Raw genomic sequence first — 19,316 nt, 5'->3', positions numbered from 1 at the left:
CATTAGAATATTATAATAATATATAATCGCCAAGGCAAATATAATATTGGCTTTCACTTTCAAAACAGTCATGGCTTTATTCCTAGATATGCATGTTTGTGATCAGGAGTTCGTCCGACTCATTCTGATACAATCGGTTCTACAACTAGTTAAACTATAATTAGAGACTGTGAGATCCTGTATTATTATAGACCAGTCTTATCTGTGGTTGATCACTAAATGCAGAAGAAAAAAAATGAAAAACTTGTTTAGTGGGTTCGGTTCGACTTGGCCCGTTTGCCGTTAGGCAAGATTGGTCCTATCTTGTATATAAATCAGATTGGACCTGAATATGAAATTTTCTACAACCTCAAAAGCTCAAATACATCTTAAAAAAACTGGATTACGGAAGTCCACAAATTATTCGGGCTTACCAGAGCAGAAATATCACTAATCGTGGATGTGTGAAAAAGGAAGAAATTTAGTTAACGTGTGTGGCTGACGTTATTTAGGACATCAAAGTCAAGCAACCATGTGACAATCTCTTTCTTCTTTACGTTCTGTCATAACTTTTAGACCTTAACTTCTTGTGATGTCTCTCTCTTAAGTAGTTAGTATCCTAAACACAACTAGCCGTACCATGATAGCAGCTTGAATCTTATCATTTGCAAATTAGAATATGATTTGTGATACATAAACCCCGGAACTGCAAAACAAAAACATTAATCTGGAAATTAAGGCTCGTTTCAGTACAACTTGGTCAAGGCTATTGGAGTTCCTTGCAGAGGATCACTCCGATCGAGTTCATGGTTTCTTAGTTCGATACACCTTTCAGCTCACCTTATACTCTGTTTGGCAGGAGCGAAATGCTCGAAGATATGGGGAGGCTCCCACCTCTCCGACTGCACTACTTGGTCGGCTTGACAAACAGGTGCGTGCCCAACAACTTCTAGCTATCGACCGTTTGGGTGACGCTCGCTATGCTACGGGTCTTCAGGAATAGTTTGCCACCCGTTACTAGATGCATTATTCAGAAATTTTTCTCTAATCTCTACTAGCATCCCCTATTTTAGCAAAATCAAAAATTCTGTAAGCTTAAACTCTAAAATGCATATGTAAAGCGTAATTTTTTCTTTTGAATATAATTTAACATTTTTTTCAAAAAAAAAAAAAGATTACAAACTTTTTTATATTAACCGGAAAATCTTGAACCAAAACAAGACAAATCCTCTAACTTGTAAAAATCGGTGTTTATACAAGTTAAACCGTTTACAATAAAAGTTAATCATGATTGAAATTACAGTGGGGTATAACCCTCTAATCTTAGTATAAATCCTTCAACCATTCCATCATTATTAGTTGGTTTTGAAGTTACAGTTACGTTGTTCTCTACACAGTTAGTCATTTAATTACAATGTAACTATTTTAATTCACTCTAATGAGTTCCAAGTTCCAACATTAGAATTTAGGTCCGCAAAGTTTCTATAATCATTCATGTTAATATATATATATATATATATATATATATATATATTTATTTATAAACGAATACAGAAGAATATATTTTTTTTTGGCAAAGAAAGAGAAAGAGAAGTTGGTCTAGTCTTCTATATCACAATCGGAAAGATACAAGAAGTTTCGAAAGAGTTTACATGTTGGCTTCTATAATTGGCTAGTTCTCGGCTCTTTATCAAAAATCTCATGCAAAACATGTTTGTACCGTATTTTGATAAGGTTTTTAACGTACAAAACGCGGCAAGAATTAGGTTTTGAAACAGGACACTTGGCAAGAGCCTATGTTCACGTAAACACCAGTGTCTGTCTTCTTCATGTTTAAATGATAGAGATCGGATCAAACTGAGTGGAAGAGATTCATTGAACTCTTTAGAATCTCATCTCTCTCACTCACTCAATGCCTTGTCCTTCTACGATTTCTCTTCATCCCAATTTTTATACATCTCCCTAATTTTCATTGTTTATTTTAAAACACACAAAATAAATATATATTATTTATCACTATTCGCAAATATTTTTTTATTCAGCTGCGTTTGCCATATTTCTCTTTTTTTTATCTGATAAATATACACACCACGTATAGTTCATTTTTAATGAGAAAAAAAAAACACAGGAAGAGAAGTTGGCGAGAGATGTAATTGAATAAATTATTACAAAAAAATTATTGAATATAGTAAAAATTAAACCACACGTGCATAAAATTTTAATTTAATACAATCGTATAAAGTTCATAATAGATAACGTCTAGTTAAAGTTATTCCATAGGCTTTTAAAAGATAAAACAAAAATGATATGCACCAAAATGTGTAGTATATAATCAAGAAAATATAAATATTTAACTAATCATAAATATAGTAATAGTAAAGAAATTTGACCACTAACTTATATAAAACACACACAAATGTGTAATATATTTTTTTTAACTTTCCACAAAGTGAAATTATTATGGTGAGAATATTTGTTGACTAAGTTATAATTTAATCATTTTATCTTACAACAAAATAACTCAATGCATTGCATCTAGTTATAAATATAGTGTAAGACTAAAGACAATGAAGAATTAGTTATGATAGAAGATTTTTCCCATTTACAACTTGATTTTTTTTTTCTTTTTTGGAGTCTCTGAGTCTGTGACTAAACCAAACCCCAATCGTTCACACACTTTCTCTACTTTTTCCAACAGAAGATAATAAAGAGAAGACAGCACACACACAAATAACTTCACCTTTTGATTTATTTTCAGAAGACCTTTTTCACTAATTTCTTTCAAACTCAAATTCTCAAAGAAAACTTTTATTTAAACCAAAAGAGAGCAGAGAGATCTCTCACCGTTGAACTTTAAACAGTACTTGTCTTTGTTGTTGATGGTACTAACAATATCTCTGCAACACAACACATGCTCTCTTTACACATTCATTGATCACCAACTCCCTCTCTGCTCTCCTTCTCTCTCTCTCTCTCTCTCTTCTCTGTTCTGAATCTTTGGCTAAGGAATCTTACAAGAAAGCAACACACACACCAACCATGACTTGTATACTAAGTTGTTCTCACGGCGTAGTGATCGCAACCGCCATGGTTTTCTCAAGCACTGCTCTGTTTCTTGCTATTTCCCGCCAATTCTCGTCAGGTACTCAGACATCAGATCAAAAAATCCTCCTCCGTTCTTGTCTTTCTTCAGGTACCCTTTTCACCGATTTTTCTTCTCCGATCATCCTCCTCACTCCTCAGGGCTACAAATTTTTCAAAAATTTTTCTTTTTTTTTTTTTTTTTTTTTTTTTATGCCAGAGGAAAAGAAGAAACAGGGGAAACAGAGGAAGAAGAAGAAGAAAGTGAAATTTGCAGAGAATGTGAAAGAGCCGAAAGGTAACGGTGAAGAGTATCGTAAGAAGATGGAGCAAAATCTTAAGAGAATTGTACCGGAACAGATGATTGAACCGGAGAAGACCGTTTCGGTTTGTAGAAACGACATGCCTGCTAATCGGATAGCTTTGTACAATGGGATTCTCAGGGACAGAGCTCATCGTGTTCAGTGCTCCTATTGACCCTTTAAAAATAAAAAAACTTTGTTATCCCGAAAAAAAAATAGAAAAAAAAAGATAATTATTATAACTTTTGTAGATAATTATTAGCTTTTCGGATGATTCTCTTGTATGTAAAATTTCTAGTAGAAAAATCAGCCATGTAGTGATTTAGGTAATTTACATTTGAAATAGAGTTTTTAACGACAAGGGAGAGGGTAAATAACATTCGATTATATACCAATATCAAACAAAAATCCAGATTTATATATATGTTGAAGGAGTCAAAAGTAAAGGGATATATGTTATTATTTATTAATCAACTGGTTTTAAGGATTACGAAAACATATTTTATTAATCAACTGGTTTTAAGAGTTGAGAAAATTTAAAAGAAAAGTTTTAGTTAATAGTAATAAAGAACAGTAGACTTTAAGAAATATAATGACTTTAAGAAATTGTTAATCACTAATTTACTTATATATTCTAATATATTTTCTTAATACAGTATGTGTGAAAATACTATAGTTTTGATTAGTTAGGGACAAAAATGGTATTTATTAGAAAAATAAAATTGAATTGTTAGTAGTTCGACCGGTTAAATAAATGTTGGTTTGATGCTGTCAGATTTGAATTATTGTGCTGGAGGCAGATGATTTATGTTTGTAGAACCATCATAATTAATATTTTAAAATTCTAGTTTAGAATCCAAAATAGTTATCTGAACAGAAATAGCAACAACTGTTTCTTTTTTTGTCGTGAAATGTTTTAAAACATAGATTAATTTAATAAAGTGTTTACATTATTTAGTATGTTAGTTTATCTCTCAAATCTTTTGCACAAAGTGAAGAACAGTGTAACTGTAAGCATGATTGTGTATATTCCGAATATTCGACCGACGACTCATAAGTAATATAGTGATCAATGATATAACTTTAGTCTTCAAAAGATAACACACATGAGACATGTGAATGATCGATGGTTCGTATTCTTTTCAAAATTTGACGGTTTCTTAAAAATATCAGGAAGAAAAAGTACATATCATCAGTTGTTAACTTTATACACACTTGTAACATTAATTATATTTACTCATGATCAAGTAGCCAAATTTTGACCAAAATCTATTTCTAACATCAGTCTCCACATGTCAGTTTTTGGTGAACCGTAGCAAAACCATAATGGGACACTGTATTCTGTAAACGAAAACCAACCGGCGGTCCAAATTGCTAACCGCCAAAAGCACGTGACGTTTCACCAAAAAAAAAAAAAAAAAATTCGTGTCTGGTTCTTGTTTAGATTTTTATATTAAATTATTATATAGTTAATAACTATTGAAAATCATAAAACCTATCAGGACCATAGCTTATGTTTTATGCATTTCAACACCTCTAAAACTGAAAAGACGACCGCCTTTATTCATGGTTTAGTGTGGTTCTGATTCAAGAAACAAAATTACTATAAACTCTCTATGTATAAAAAATTTGGATCTCTGTTTTTTTTTTCTTTCTAAAAGTTATAAAATTGACGTCTATTAATAAAAATCATTCACTGGGACAATCTTGGTTCTTTATTCAATACTACTAATAGTTTATTTCTTTTTTTTTTTTTTTCTCACCAGAAGCTTACCCACTAACTGTAACCTAACTTACCATTAGTATTTGATGTGTTTAATGAGAAAACAAATAAACACTGAGGCCACTATAATATGCCAACAACGGTCCAAAGATGGATAAGGTCGGTCCAAAAGCTAAATAATTCGACAATGCTCTGGACACATGGCTTTTTATGTCGTTAACGGTCCCATTTTTGATTTTTAGAAAAGATTATGAACGGTTTGTTTTTTAAGTAGAAAAACAAAGTAGATTCTAGTTGCAAAACCTTAAGCATGGTTCATGCCTTTGCACTATTATTTTTCATTTCATCCTGTTGTTATATAATAGTTTTTTTTTTTTATCAATATGACAGCAAGCTTTTACCATTATCAAACGGGTTATTTTATTTGTCGTTTCTGAGGGTTTTGAAAATTTAGAGGATCAAAACGAGTTATATCTACTTATGACTTATGAGTGTAATAATAGGTAAAATGGTTAGACAAATTGTAAAACGAGAGATTTGACGACAAAGTTGCCTTAGAAAGAACCTTTTTTTGATAAATCAAACTGAAAAACAATTGAATTTTGATAATCTAATATTTGTTCCAGTGTACCGTTTACAACTATGTATTGAATGTCTGACAATAGAGTGGCCACAGTTGTTTGGAAATTCAAATTTTATACACGGTGACAAAAGTCTCTAGTTTAAAGAAATGAAAAATTAAAGACGAATTTCAAGAATAAACGAAAATGATTTTTGATCTTTCTAAGAATGTGCTAGCTCAAGGTGGTTTGGTCTTGTGTCACGATTATTCATCATCTTTATTTAAATATTCCATTTAAGAAAAAAAAAAGTATTGAAAAGAAAAGAATCTTGTGATTATCCAGAAAAATGTTGTAGAACTAGAAGAAACAAGAACCTATTAGGTTCCATAGTGAAATAAAACCAGAAACTCTTCGAAACTTCTAGCACCTCTCAGAAACAATTACCATAAACCCTAATCCCATCCTTATAAATCCAACAATTCTTGGCTTTTTCTTTCAAACCCAAAGATAACAAGAAAACAAAAAAAAAATCAAGAAAAATATCGATTTGCAAATTAACAATGGCTCTAGCTCGTCTAGCTTTGAGAAACCTTCAACAAAAACTGTCTCCTAGTCTGATTGGTCAATCTTGTGAAAGGGGTATGGCCAGTAATCGACATAATCCAGTGAAGCTATACAGATACATGGCTACTTCGACTACTAGTGAACAACTAGAAGAAAAGAAGAACACACAAGTGAGTGTGTCCGAGAAGAAATCTCCTCAACGCAATTCCCCACGGAGACGTGGCCGCAAAAGTCTCTGGCGTAACACTGACGACCATGGCTACTTCGCTCCTGCCCTAAATGGTACGTTTGTATTTCTTTGATCTATATAATTATCAGAAACATGAATAATTTCATTTTAGTTTATTTATCATTGAAATACATTTTTAGCAAAATTATCACTACTTTTATTTTTGTTTTGTTTTTAGATTGATCATTAAAATTATTAAATGATAAGAGTTCTTCATTAAATTACAAATATATTATGAATAATTCAAGAGGAACCGTTGCAAATCTTAACTTTTGAAATTTTGGATATTTAGATATTCGTTTAAACGATCCACGATTTATATATATATATATATATAACAGGAAGTTTTGGATTATTTTACATTTTCGTTGGATAAGTCACATCAAATTAATTAACTTCTCTCTCATTTTACTTGAAAACAGAGTTTTTTACTCCAAGTCTAGGAAACGCTCTGATGCAAGCATCAGAGAACATAAACAGAATTTTCGACAACTTCAACATTAGACCATCTCAACTAATGGGTCAAGTGAAAGAGCAAGACGACTGTTACAAACTCAGATACGATGTTCCAGGGCTAACCAAAGAGGACGTGAAGATCACGGTAGATGATGGAGTATTGGTGATTAAAGGAGAACACAAGGCGGAAGAAGAAAAAGGTTCACCTGAAGAAGACGAGTACTGGTCTTCAAAGAGTTATGGTTACTACAACACGAGCTTGTCTTTGCCTGATGATGCTAAGGTTGAGGATATCAAAGCAGAGCTCAAGAATGGTGTGCTCAGTGTTGTGATTCCTAGGACGGAGAAGCCAAAGAAAGATGTTCAGGAGATATCTGTTGAGTAAGAGCCTAAGTGGTACGAGTGTTGTTTTTGGTTCTTTTGGTAGAATAAGCCAAGAATGTTGTACTCGTTTTATGTTTGTAATGCGAATGGAATAAATTGCTATTTACAGTAATTGATCTGCGCGCAAAAGAAAGAAGCCAAAAGTGATGATACAATATGATAGACCAAATGAACAAGCAAAGAATGTTGTATTGTTTGGGTGGTTTGCTTTGCTATTTGTATGGATCGTAAATTTGCTAATTTCGTAATTACTGTACGCAGAATATAGCCAAAAATATAAAACAAGAAGTCCATATCTATAATGTACAGTATTAGTGATTTGTTTTTTTTTTTTGCTCATTTTGTATGCTATACATGTAGTCATGTTCTGCATATTTCATTTTCCATAAAGTTTTTGTTACGCATTAAATTATTTGTTATTACTAAATACAGTATTTTAGTGCTAATGGTGGGCATGCATTGCTTGCTTGCCTGGGAAAAATTGTGTGTTAGTAAACAGTTGAGTGGACTCGGTTTTAGGAATGTGGATGATTTTAATTCGGTCTTATTGGCCAAGCAACTATGGCGTATGATTGATGTTCCGGACTCACTATTTGCCAGGGTTTTTTAAAGTAGGTACTATAGGAATACGCATCCTTTGGATCCGATTAGGTCATACTCTCCCTCCTATGGATGGAGGAGTATATGTTCCGCTCGCTCTCTGGTTAATAAAGGGCTTATTAAATGGGTTGGCTCCGGGGACACCATTTCCATATGGTCTGACCCTTGGGTACCAGCTCAATTCCCGAGACCAGCTTTAAGTAAGGGTTTGGTAAAGGATCCTTCTCTTCAAATGAATCAGTTAATTGATCGACAGACAAACACTTGGCGTATGGATATGCTTAATAAGCATTTTGATCCACTAGATGTTGCATTGATAGGGGCTATTCCATTGGGTGGTAACCAAAAGGATGATCCTTTCGGTTGGGATTTCACAAAAACTGGGTTGTATACAGTTAAATCAGGTTACCACACTCCATGTCATGACGTAATTCAGACTTTTGCGGCAACTGATTCTGGACCGGAAATTACCTCCCTCCTCGCTAGTGTTTTAAGGGTTCGTTGCCCTCCTAAAATACAACATTTTATGTGGCAGGTTTTATCTAGATGCATTTCGGTTTCGACAAATTTGGGGCGACGGGGTATTGCTTGTGATCTAGGTTGCGTACGGTGTGGAGCGGATACATAAACAATAAACCATGCACTTTTTGTTTGTCCTCCGGCCCGTCAAGTTTGGGCCCTAGCACACGTGCCAGTGGGGCCTATTTCCTTCCTGACGGATTCAGTGTATGCAAATGTTGACCACTTTTTAGGGCAGCAGAATTCCGGGGCTCATGTTGCGGCTTTCTTTTGGTTTATGTAGTATATTTGGACAGCAAGGAATGCACGCGTTTTTGACAATATTGTGGAGCGGCCGGAGGATATTGTTAGGATAGCAGAGGGAGAAGCTTCATCGTGGCAGCAGGCTCAGGTGGAGGTCGATCTAGAGACCTCTCCCTCTATCTCCGTAGTTTCAGGGTTACCAGCTAGGGGGGGCTACTACTTCCCTCCCTACGGTCTTTTCGGGATATCGATGCTTCATAGATGGATCTTGGAAAGCAAGTGATCCGTTTGCAGGTGCTGGATGGTGTTGTACCTCGTTCCAGACTCCGTCGCCGAATTTGGGAGCCAAGAATTTCCGGTGAAGTTTGTCTCCATTACATGATGAAGCTGAAGCGTTCCTGTGGGCGATGCGCTGCATGATCGGCCATAATTTCAGAGAGGTGGCTTTCTATATAGACTGTTCAGATTTGGTGAAGATGGTGTCTTCTCCTTCCGACTGGCCAGCTTTCTCGGTGTACCTTGACGACATCAAGATTGATATGGAGGAATTTTCTTCTTTCTCTTTATCTTTAGTTTCTAGAAATGCTAATGTAAGTGCAGATTTTTTGGCATGCCAAACGCGTACATCTCCACATCAAGTTTTGTTTGTAAACAATTTCCCTTCCAATTAGTTCATTTGAACTGATTTTTTGTCGAAAAAGAAAAAAAATTAGTGTATCGTTCAGTTTTTTTTGTTAAAAATATAATAATATTTGAATAAACTATAATATTTGAATATTTTTTAAGGAAAAAATTGCTTTGTGTAAAAGAACAATTTTTACAAATTTTTTGTAATGTTAACACATTTGATTATCAGTTATTATTAAATTTTTAAAATAACAAATATGAATAAAATAAAATAAAGAGAAAACGAACTGTAAGATCCAAAAATATCTTGTGAAGAAAAATGGCGACAGCGTTTTCCAACACAAGTCCAAGCTCCAACCTTTACCTTCATCGCTTCCGTCAAAGCCTCTCTCTTCCATCTCAGTCGTGCTTTTCACCGTCTCCGTTTTCTCGGCTTCATCCTCAGACCGAGACCCTTTTCTTCGTCGCCACTCCCGTCCGCGTAAGACGCATCGCCGTCGCTCCTCTCGGCCCTCCAACGCCGCCTAGTCCCGACCCACCTCCGCCTAAAAACACGACTGAGCCCACAAGTTTGTGTTTCCCTTCTTACCCATAAGACCTAATTACTATGTTCCAATTCTGAGTTCTTGATTTTGTTTACTGCTAATTCTTGTTTTCACTCATTCGAATTCGATGAAATTGCATTACAGAATTCGAACTGGGAATAATTTTTTTGCTGGTATTGATTCTTAGATGCAGAGATAATCGAATTGCTCAAGATCGATTAGGGTTTATGCCTAAAGTTTTGATCTTTGTGACCGTTTTATGTTAAAGCACTACAACTTGTGAATGTCTGGTCTTTGATAAAGTCTTTACAACAATCAGTTGGATTCACAGTTGTGGTTTGGTTTCACATCTTGTTTCTTTGACTTAAAAAGCTCTTTTCCTTTGATTTGTGTTGTATAGGTCTTGTGGGAGTAGCGTCGATGATTCAAGATCGCGTAAAGATCTTTACTGCAGTACTAATTTGGATCTCTCTCTTCTTCTGGGCTTCAGCATTACAAGGAAGAGATAGAGGAAATGGTAAAGGGAAGAAGGGTTCGAGATTCAAGTAGTATTAGATAGTTTGGTGTAGTGATGATGACTGATGAAGACTCACTACACATGTGGATGTATATATAATATACTACCAAGTATGATTCTTTCTTGTAACAAACATTACAGTTTATACTAGAAACTAGATTTTACTCTTCTTCCTTCACGTCAAAAGGAAACAAATTCTTTTGCGATATCTCTCAGTTGGAGGAGCTGTAGAGATTGCTCTACATTTGCTATCATGCTGGTGATGAGACTAAAGTACTTTGTATTGAAATCAAAATGCTCTTGGATCATTGTTTTCTGAATGCTGGTAGAAGAAGATGTCTAGATGCGTATTTGGGTTTGTGCTTGATTCAGCCAAATGGTAAAAACGGCACCGGTTCTTATCTTTGAATTTGTTGCATTAAATGGGCCACTAAACTTGGTTGGGCTTCAGCATACCCTTTTTGATTGGCTTCTCTATCCAAAATTTCCCAAATATTCAATTCTTGTAGATATAGATATATATTTAAAATAGTGGTTGTAATTATTCATGATATGAACATGAAATAACTGGATTTAGGTAAATCTTATTCAAAACTGGGTTAATGAATCAACCAGCACATGATTAGTTGGACCTCTTTTGGTTAAAGGCTGGTAGAAAGTTAGAAATGGCATTTTATGATATAAAAGCTAACATTTTATTTCTGACCACATTGAGTATTTAACAATATAACCAAATAGAGTTTTTTGGTGACAAAACATAAAAAATAAAAACAAATAGAGTTTTTTAAAAAAAAAAAATTTCCCCATAGAGATCTTCACACACTATGAAAAATCTAATATTTGAAATTTTTTACAAGATATTGAAAGATTTTTGTAATTGTAGATTCACCAAGATTCAAATTTAAGAAATTTTGATTAGTTGTCATGAGTCATCAACAGGACATGAAAAGGAAAGCTTAAAAAATTCAAAAAAAAAAAAAAACAATACATAGAATAATACCTTTTAAATTAATTTATTACTATATAAATACCATACGTGTGGATATGCACAATCATTCCGACTAATATTATAATGTGATTCTTTATAAAGTGTATAAATTTTCAAATTAAAACAGCTAAACAAACACACAACCCACATTCAAAAAAGTGGCTAAGCAAAGAAGAATATTCTAAGAAAAATTTGTTTCTCTTCTTCAAGAAGTAAAATCGAATTCTCTCTCTCGCTCATTAAGCACCAAAGAGGTTTCTGTTTTTTTTTTGCTTTGCTGTTACATTCTCCAGGATTGAAAAAAGGCGTTACCTTTACTCTTCTCTTCTCTTCTCTGTCCCTCTTTGCAGCAACGAAGAAGAGTGTAGAAACGAAAAAAGATCACTTTTTTTTTTTTGCTTGTGGGTTGTTCAAAGATGCAATTGTTTAGTTGCTTTTGCTGTGGAAAGGGATTTGATCGGTACGTATGAGTTTTTCTCTTGATTTCAACTTTGATTTGGTTTTATGGGTTTTAATGTTTTATCTAATTGTTGTGCTCTTCAAAAATCTGTTCTTGGTTTTATCCGTTTTGGTTAGGGTTTTTGTGATTTATATCATTTCTCTCGAGTTCTCTTGAATCTAGGAGGAGTCTACTTCATGTTCAAAATTTGGTATTTTGTGTAAAGTTTGGATTTTTCGAACTATAATCTTCTGTTGGATAGCTTAAGATTCGGGATTTGATAGACCTGAGAAGAAACTAATGTTTGATGTCACAAATTACACAGGGCGAAGAAGGTGAAAACCGAGCCGTCATGGAGGATTTTCTCACTCAAGGAACTTCACGCAGCCACAAACAGTTTTAATTACGATAACAAGCTCGGTGAAGGTCGATTTGGCAGTGTGTATTGGGGTCAGCTATGGGATGGATCTCAAGTAATGATATATCTATGACTTACTTGATATATAGAAATCTGTTATGTTCTCAAGTAATGATATATCTGTTCTTTTCCGGGTCAGCATTGTATCGAATTAGTGTGTATAACTGTTTTGAGTTAGTAGAATCACAATGTGTAGATTTTGGTCTCTTTGATCTTCATATTGTAATGAGTTTTTGTTGCTGTTGTCTGTAGATTGCAGTCAAGAGATTGAAGGCATGGAGTAGTAGAGAAGAGATAACTTTTGCTGTAGAAGTCGAGATTCTTGCCCGTATCCGCCACAAGAATCTATTGAGTGTCAGAGGTTACTGTGCTGAAGGACAAGAAAGACTCATTGTGTATGACTACATGCCAAATTTGAGCCTGGTCTCTCATCTTCATGGTCAGCATTCATCTGATTCGCTTCTTGATTGGACCAGGCGGATGAATATTGCTGTAACCTCTGCTCAGGCTATCGCGTAAGTCCTCTTCAGGATCAAGATAGTTCATATAGATTGGAAGTATCTACTATTGACTGATTTTTGTATTTTTTTTGTATTTGTATAGCTACCTGCACCATTTTGCCACACCTCGAATAGTCCATGGAGATGTGAGAGCAAGCAATGTGCTGCTCGATTCTGAGCTTGAAGCTCGGGTTACAGATTTCGGGTATGGTAAGATGATGCCAGATGATGCAGGAGATGGAGGTAACAAAATCACCAAGGGTAATAACATTGGATATCTCTCACCAGAATGTATCGAATCAGGAAAAGAATCAGACATGGGAGATGTGTATAGTTTTGGTGTTGTTTTGCTGGAACTTGTGACTGGTAAGAGACCTATTGAAAGGGCAAGCTTAACAACAAAACAGGGTATCACCGAATGGGTTTTACCTTTGGTTTACGAAAAAAAGTTTGGTGAAATTGTGGATCAAAGGCTGAATGGGAAGTATGTAGAAGACGAGCTGAAAAGGGTAGTTTGGATTGGGCTTATTTGTGCTCAGAGGGAGCCAGAGAAGAGACCAACAATGTCTGAAGTTGTGGAGATGCTGATGAATGAATCAAAGGAGAAAATGTCTCAGCTTGAAGCTAATCCACTCTTCAATGGAAACAATGTAGGGGAAGTTATAGATGAAAGCTCAGAGATCATTTCAGAAGAGAGAGATCATCAGTAACAAGAACAAAAATATAAAAAAATCTCTGTCATTCGATTTCACATATTCTTTTTTATAAGTTGTGAGAATCTGTTTTTGGTTGTGTTTGCTTTTTTTTGAGTGGGTTGTGATTGTTTTTAGAAGAGCTAAGTTGTTTTTGTAATTGTGTTTTTCAGTTTAAGATTTTGAGTTTGATCATTGATGTTTGAGAGCTTGTAAGAGAGTGTAGTGGTACATATATGGTCTTAATGAGAAAAAGTATTTCTGATAAAAACATATGATCATATTATAAGCCCTGAGTTAACCTTGATGAAGAAGATTCAGTTGGACCCTGGATCCAGCACAGGAAGACGGCAATGCAAACTGATTGATTTATCGGTTTGACGGGTTCCAGGAACCAAGAACTGGAAGATCACTGTCAAGCAAGCACCTTGAGGAGCAATCCCATAGAAAGCAGAATCTGGTTTGGTTAAGTGACACTGAAGGCTCTTTGAGAAGTGCTTAACACTCACTTGCACAGACTGAGCATCTCCTCTAGCAATAGCTCTCTCCGAACGAGCCTGAGCACTTAAATTCCTATCCTCAACAGGAGCTTGAGTTTTTTCGCCAATAACCGAAAGCCTCTGAAACTCAGTACCAAGCCTAATCAAAGTCGTCGAGATTTGAACTTGCATATCACCGTGCTTGCTTATCGTGACATTAAGAACATCCCCAACATGTCTCATATGATCCACAAAGTTCTGAAGCTGATTCGGATCTTGTACCTGAACAAGAGTCGGAGGCAAGTCTTGAGCCGAGTCAAGCGCAGTCTGAAGCTCGATAACTTGAGACCGAGACAGCGGTTTCGAAATCGGAACATCTTGAATAACAGCAGACTTGTATCCTTTAGTCTCAAAAGTGAGAAACGGCATCGGCTGTGTACAGTTAGGAGGAAGCTTCTTCACCAATTTGATCTGCAATCTATTAGAAGCTAACCCACCACTGAACTCAGTACAAATGCTAACACTGCTCTTCACCGCTCTATACAAAAGAGCAACATCCAAGGAGAAAGCAATACGGTCCTCGTTCTGACTCGATATACGGTAATCATCAAAGAGAACATCTTTGCGAAACTGAGCAATGCATTGGACTCCATCACCATTGAGAAGGTTATGAAGGAAGAACAAGTGTTCTTTAGTGAGAAGAAGATGACAGGTCTTCCCCATTTTGTCAAATGCTGGAAGAAACCTCTTCTCTAAGAGACTCACACCATTCTCAGTCATAAACGCCTTAAACTTCATTTCACTGTCACAGAGCAACAATACGATTAGCGAATCTTATATGTAATTACTCTGTGAACTCACAAACGCAATAGAATCTGGAACCTAAAGCGATTCTTCAAACCTAAAAGCCCAGATTCAATCAAACACATACCAGATTATTCAAATTTAGGTTAAAACTAAATTGTAATCGGAGTTTCCCCAAACCTGGAGAGTTGTATTGTATCGATGCGGTCGCCGGGATGAAGGAAACTGTAAGCTGCGGTGGAGAATTAAACAATCTGTATCACAAATCCATAAACATTAATTGTGAAAGATGACAGATTCAGAGAATTTTAGGAACTACGAACTCACCCGCGACGGAAAATTTCTGACTTATGCGCCAAAACAAACTCTGAGAGATGAAGGAGAAAGAGGGAATCGTCAGATTTTTTTTTCTGTTTTTGGATATTTTTGGGTGTGAAAAGCCCATTATGGTCATATTAAGCATACAATGCTCAAAGGCCCATAGGGATAAAATGGGAAATGACAATTTGTTTTTATTTTTTCACAACATAGCAATTGAAATGATCATAATTTTTTTTACCAATTGAAATGATCATAATGCTCTTTTGTCAAGAACATAAAAAGTTAAGAGCAAACAAAAATAAAAATAAGATTCTTTTTTCTTGTTTTATATACAGATATATAGTTTTACAAATCCTTGTATAAAACGCTACTATTGTTTTTCCTCTACACTATTAACTTTGTCCAAAGACTGTTGAAGAGCTTGCAGTGCTACTTTATAATGATCCAAAGAAAATGCTCCTTCTTCAACTACCTGAAGAGCGTTTTTATACAACTGATCAAACCATTGATTTCGGTCTGTGCCATCGACAAAACCTGTCAAGGCATTACCGGCGAAGTGGATCCTTTTGTAGTCTTTTCTCCACCGCGGTAGAATATAACGCAAAGGTAAATCTTCAACGCCATTGAAATTGAGAACACAGAGAGCATGTCTGCATAAGTATCCGTAGAAGTTGAAGCAGCTACATATGCACCGTACTTCACCAACTGATCTGTTGTACAGAACCTCGAAATCTCTGATTTCTCTTCTGTTGGATTCGGCTTGGACACGTTCTTTCACAAGGAAGATAACCAAAGGCCCATCCACGTGAATCTGTGTTGTGCTGAAACATGAGTACATTTCTTCTATCTCTACTTGGAATTTCTTGAACATGTTTCTCGTGTAGATTCTTGAGAGCTGAGTCTCGAAGGAACACTTTGTTTTAAGCTCGGCTGTGTTTGAGTTGAGAGACTCCATGTCGCTGAGAGTTTCTTCCTTGTGCTTCTTTTGAAGAGCTAGCTCGTACTTATCAAGAAACTCTTTCAACGGTGTTTGCTTGTGAACATACCTCTCGAAAAATGGATTCAGGGTTTCTCCAGGATGAGCAGCGGCGATTCCTGCAAAAAACGTGTCTTTGAGATAAACCGGAGCCCATTTAACTCGCTCTTCATACAAGGAACGGAGCCATTCGTTGTCGACAATCCCAAAGTTGTGAACCATGAACCCCCAAGCTGCTTCAAATTCAACAACTTTTAAGGTTTCGTAAACTGCTTTGGTAAATGCCTTCCTCACGCCATCATAGTTATGTAACCCTCCTAACTTCTCGGGAATTTTCCTCATTATATGTGTCAGACTGAATCGGTGATGAGATCCTGGGAACACTTGAGAGATCGCAGCTTCTAAAGGCTTGCATCTGTCTGTGACAATGGTTTGAGGAGAACACTTCATGACACTGAGCCATACTTTGAGCAACCAATGGTAAGATTCCATTGTCTCTCCAGCAAGAAGACCACAACTAAGCAATGTAGTTTTCCCATGGTGATTCACTCCGGTAAATGTCACCAGTGGAATCTCGAACTTTCCGGATATATAAGAATTGTCGATGAAGATGACATCACCAAAGTAACTGCAAGAGACTTTAGAGAAAGCATCTGCCCAAAACACATTCCTTAGTTGACCTTCATCGTTCACATCCATCAGGTAAAAAAAAGTGGGATTTGTCAATTGCATACGGCAAAAGTAGTTGTAGATTGATGCAGAGTCTCCTTTCTTAAGGTTCAGCAAATCGGGTGAACCAGCGGAGTTCTGAAATTGTTTCTTAAGAGTAAAACTTGGGTTCACGTTGTCCACAGTATCCATCACACGTGCCCGGTAAAGCTTAATCGTCTTAGCATCTGAGACAGGGCTAGATACACATTTCCTCTTGGTCCCATTCCTTTTAACAGATTTATACAACTTGGAACCGAGCAAATGGTTATGATCAAGTGTAACTTCAAGCACCCGCCACCTCTTAGAATCCACCTGCCTCATTCTAATCATTGCAGGGCAACCAGTTCTAGTTTCCTTTCTAACACGATTCACATCGTTAATCCTCTTGAAACCTTGGCTACTACAGCAAAGCACCGCACCATACTTCTCTTTACTACGCCGCTTAAACCACGAATTCTTCACTCTTACTCTAAATCCAACTTCAGTAGCGTAACAGTTATAGTAGTTATAAGCATCATCATAAGACTCAAACTCCATCCCAACCGCAGGGGCTTCGAATTCTTTTCTCTCAACAAGTAAACCGCTCTGTTCATCAAACTCTTCCGTGGTCACATCATCCTCGCTCTTTCTCTCTTGGTTTTGACAAAATCCAACATCAATCTCATGATCACTACTACAAACTAAAGCTTCATCATCATCACCTATCCGTAAAGTGCATCCACCATCTGACATTGGATCATCTCTTTCAAGAATCTCGTCGTTCTGTAAATACTCAGATGCCTGCACCTGTAACACAATACATCATCTAATGATGATGATTAAAACACACAAACTTTGCAACCCCAATGTGAAAAAGCTATAAACTTTATCATCACCAACTATGGTATCAAACTAGTGAACCCATTTAACAAAAATCATACTCAACCCTAGTGAAATCAAATGCAAGATCATCACAAACCCCAAAAATTCTAAAAGCTTGAGCTTGAGAGCGAAATCACATACATCTTCATCGACGGGTTCACTTCTCTCCATTGGTGATTTGGTTCCTCTTCCTACCTCAATTTTTTTTGAAAAGCACTTGGCTTTATTCAACTGCCGGAGCAGAGTCGTGAAACTGATCGGTACGGGATGGATCCGGATCGGGTTCTGCACGAAAGATCCGACCCGGGATGGTGATTTTTTTGCGCGGGTATTGACCTTTTTATAAGTCGGTTTAGCTTCTTCTTCTGACGGTGAAGGTCTTTTGAGGGCTCGACTGGTGACTCTAGCATTTTCACCAACATTGATACACACACCTTAGGGTTTTCACAGATTCAAAGCACGTGCTACTAAACGCTGTCGTTTCTTCGTACTTACACATCAAACCCTCTATTTTTTATTATATATCAAAAAAGACCCAAACGTTTTAAATCGTCAAGTCTACCCTAAGCTCGAATCAAACATTGTCGTTTTATCACCTCCATAGGGAGTTTTATATTTGCCGTTAGTGGGATGGTATATACCTTTTGTATCATATACGATGACCATGGGAGAAAAAGAAGATAAACATTGAGATATTCATATGCCCCAAAAATACATTTTCTAACATAAGATAGTTCATAATTGTATTGTATAGAAACTTGAATATTTGATCTTACATTATAAGTTGGACAACAAAGTGAATTATGTAAAAACGAAGATGCAGCCTCGAAAAAACATTCTTTTCTTATTAAGAATCAATTAAACAATCTTACAAGATATGTTTAATCAGATTTACACACAGTCAACACGACTTGTCACTAATCAATTCTTAATCTAACCAAAATCCCTAAGAACCCTAAAAACTTATTCGCTTAATTCTCTAAAATTCTTCTTCAGCGGCCAAACAACATGTTTGCCCAATAACACAATATATAGGATACCACCTATGACCTACTTTCCTAAACAATGATAAGTCCAAATCTTTGTAATATATATGATAATAACTTGTTCTCTAATCAAAGAGTCTCTAAAAGAACAGCCACGTCACTCGATAACCGTTACGGATTCTACGTATGAACCTCTTTTCCAGAGTCCTACAGACCAGACTTGTAGCAACCAAAGTCTTCATGCTTTCAAATTATATACATGTCACACCAAAGCAGATAAAATTGTGATAATTTGGGTGGTTTGATCGTATGTATAGAGTTAGGTAAGTCTTTGCACCACACAGTCAAGAACCATATATATCACATTAAACCGGACGGATTGATTATTACTACGGCTAATATTCGTTCAAAACCAAATTATAACCTCTCTCCATAATGAGTTTTTTTTCCTACACATACATACATGCCTTTCTCTACCCGTTGTAGAGCGTTCTTGAGGTTCTTGGTCTCCTCCTTAAACAATATAAAGCATGGACTTCTCCACAAGCTAAACCATATTGCCAATATCTCTTAGAAACCTGCGAAAATCATCAATATAAAACATGGACTTCCTTGGGCTCTTTCTTTGTGAACCTCTTGAAAGTTGAAATAGTTGAACTTAACTCTTACTCCCTAACAACCTTCGCTCCCTGACAGTGATCTAGAAAATCATGCTCTAACTGGTCTAATGCTTCGTATTGTACTTCGCTCCATACCCTCTAGATGTGTGATATATTTTCACGTAGTTACTAAAGTGCAAGATCCTTTCT

General features: G+C 35.9%; 7 protein-coding genes across 10 annotated transcripts; 5 read left to right on the top strand and 2 right to left on the bottom strand.

Moving 5' to 3' along the window:
- The first annotated feature begins 1,842 nt into the window (after positions 1–1,842).
- Positions 1,843–3,723, top strand: LOC104778176 (uncharacterized). The gene is made up of 2 exons (XM_010502559.3): positions 1,843–3,172; positions 3,281–3,723. The coding sequence occupies exons 1-2, from the start codon at positions 3,019–3,021 to the stop codon at positions 3,535–3,537; spliced, it is 411 nt and encodes a 136-aa protein (XP_010500861.1). The 5' UTR covers positions 1,843–3,018; the 3' UTR covers positions 3,538–3,723.
- Positions 3,724–5,934: 2,211 nt separating this feature from the next.
- On the top strand, positions 5,935–7,393 carry LOC104778175 (26.5 kDa heat shock protein, mitochondrial-like). The gene is made up of 2 exons (XM_010502558.3): positions 5,935–6,494; positions 6,864–7,393. Exons 1-2 carry the CDS (start codon positions 6,209–6,211, stop codon positions 7,280–7,282), a joined length of 705 nt encoding a protein of 234 aa, XP_010500860.2. The 5' UTR covers positions 5,935–6,208; the 3' UTR covers positions 7,283–7,393.
- A 449-nt stretch (positions 7,394–7,842) lies between these two features.
- LOC147947833 (uncharacterized) lies at positions 7,843–9,063 on the top strand. The gene is made up of 4 exons (XM_087507470.1): positions 7,843–7,847; positions 7,897–8,377; positions 8,684–8,827; positions 8,938–9,063. Exons 1-4 carry the CDS (start codon positions 7,843–7,845, stop codon positions 9,061–9,063), a joined length of 756 nt encoding a protein of 251 aa, XP_087363596.1.
- A 489-nt stretch (positions 9,064–9,552) lies between these two features.
- LOC104778174 (uncharacterized) lies at positions 9,553–10,501 on the top strand. Its single transcript, XM_010502557.2, has 2 exons — positions 9,553–9,839; positions 10,216–10,501. Exons 1-2 carry the CDS (start codon positions 9,590–9,592, stop codon positions 10,362–10,364), a joined length of 399 nt encoding a protein of 132 aa, XP_010500859.1. The 5' UTR covers positions 9,553–9,589; the 3' UTR covers positions 10,365–10,501.
- An 885-nt stretch (positions 10,502–11,386) lies between these two features.
- LOC104778172 (PTI1-like tyrosine-protein kinase At3g15890) lies at positions 11,387–13,640 on the top strand. 2 transcript variants are annotated; one of them, XM_010502553.3, is made up of 5 exons: positions 11,387–11,574; positions 11,671–11,780; positions 12,085–12,232; positions 12,430–12,692; positions 12,781–13,640. In XM_010502553.3, exons 2-5 carry the CDS (start codon positions 11,737–11,739, stop codon positions 13,385–13,387), a joined length of 1,062 nt encoding a protein of 353 aa, XP_010500855.2. In that variant the 5' UTR covers positions 11,387–11,574; positions 11,671–11,736; the 3' UTR covers positions 13,388–13,640. The 2 variants fall into 2 exon arrangements, with proteins under 2 accessions (XP_010500855.2, XP_010500854.2); XM_010502552.3 differs by having other exon boundaries at positions 11,446–11,780.
- Positions 13,535–15,104, bottom strand: LOC104778173 (uncharacterized). Of its 2 annotated transcripts, none has more exons than XM_010502554.3 (3): positions 14,980–15,104; positions 14,833–14,906; positions 13,535–14,650 (listed from the first exon to the last, which is right to left on the bottom strand). In XM_010502554.3, the coding sequence occupies exon 3, from the start codon at positions 14,644–14,646 to the stop codon at positions 13,687–13,689; it is 960 nt and encodes a 319-aa protein (XP_010500856.1). In that variant the 5' UTR covers positions 14,647–14,650; positions 14,833–14,906; positions 14,980–15,104; the 3' UTR covers positions 13,535–13,686. The 2 variants fall into 2 exon arrangements, with proteins under 2 accessions (XP_010500856.1, XP_087363151.1); XM_087507025.1 differs by having other exon boundaries at positions 14,833–14,884; positions 14,980–15,075.
- A 151-nt stretch (positions 15,105–15,255) lies between these two features.
- Positions 15,256–17,952, bottom strand: LOC104778170 (protein FAR1-RELATED SEQUENCE 6). 2 transcript variants are annotated; one of them, XM_010502551.3, is made up of 2 exons: positions 17,663–17,952; positions 15,256–17,446 (listed from the first exon to the last, which is right to left on the bottom strand). In XM_010502551.3, exons 1-2 carry the CDS (start codon positions 17,690–17,692, stop codon positions 15,344–15,346), a joined length of 2,133 nt encoding a protein of 710 aa, XP_010500853.1. In that variant the 5' UTR covers positions 17,693–17,952; the 3' UTR covers positions 15,256–15,343. The 2 variants fall into 2 exon arrangements, with proteins under 2 accessions (XP_010500853.1, XP_087363150.1); XM_087507024.1 differs by having other exon boundaries at positions 15,256–17,465; positions 17,663–17,938.
- Between the last annotated feature and the right edge of the window lie 1,364 nt (positions 17,953–19,316).

The sequence above is a fragment of the Camelina sativa genome, chromosome 3 (genome assembly GCF_030686135.1).
Source record: "Camelina sativa cultivar CO46 ecotype springtype chromosome 3, ASM3068613v1".
Taxonomy (NCBI): Eukaryota; Viridiplantae; Streptophyta; class Magnoliopsida; order Brassicales; family Brassicaceae; genus Camelina; species Camelina sativa.
This window is presented reverse-complemented; position numbering and strand designations above follow the sequence as displayed.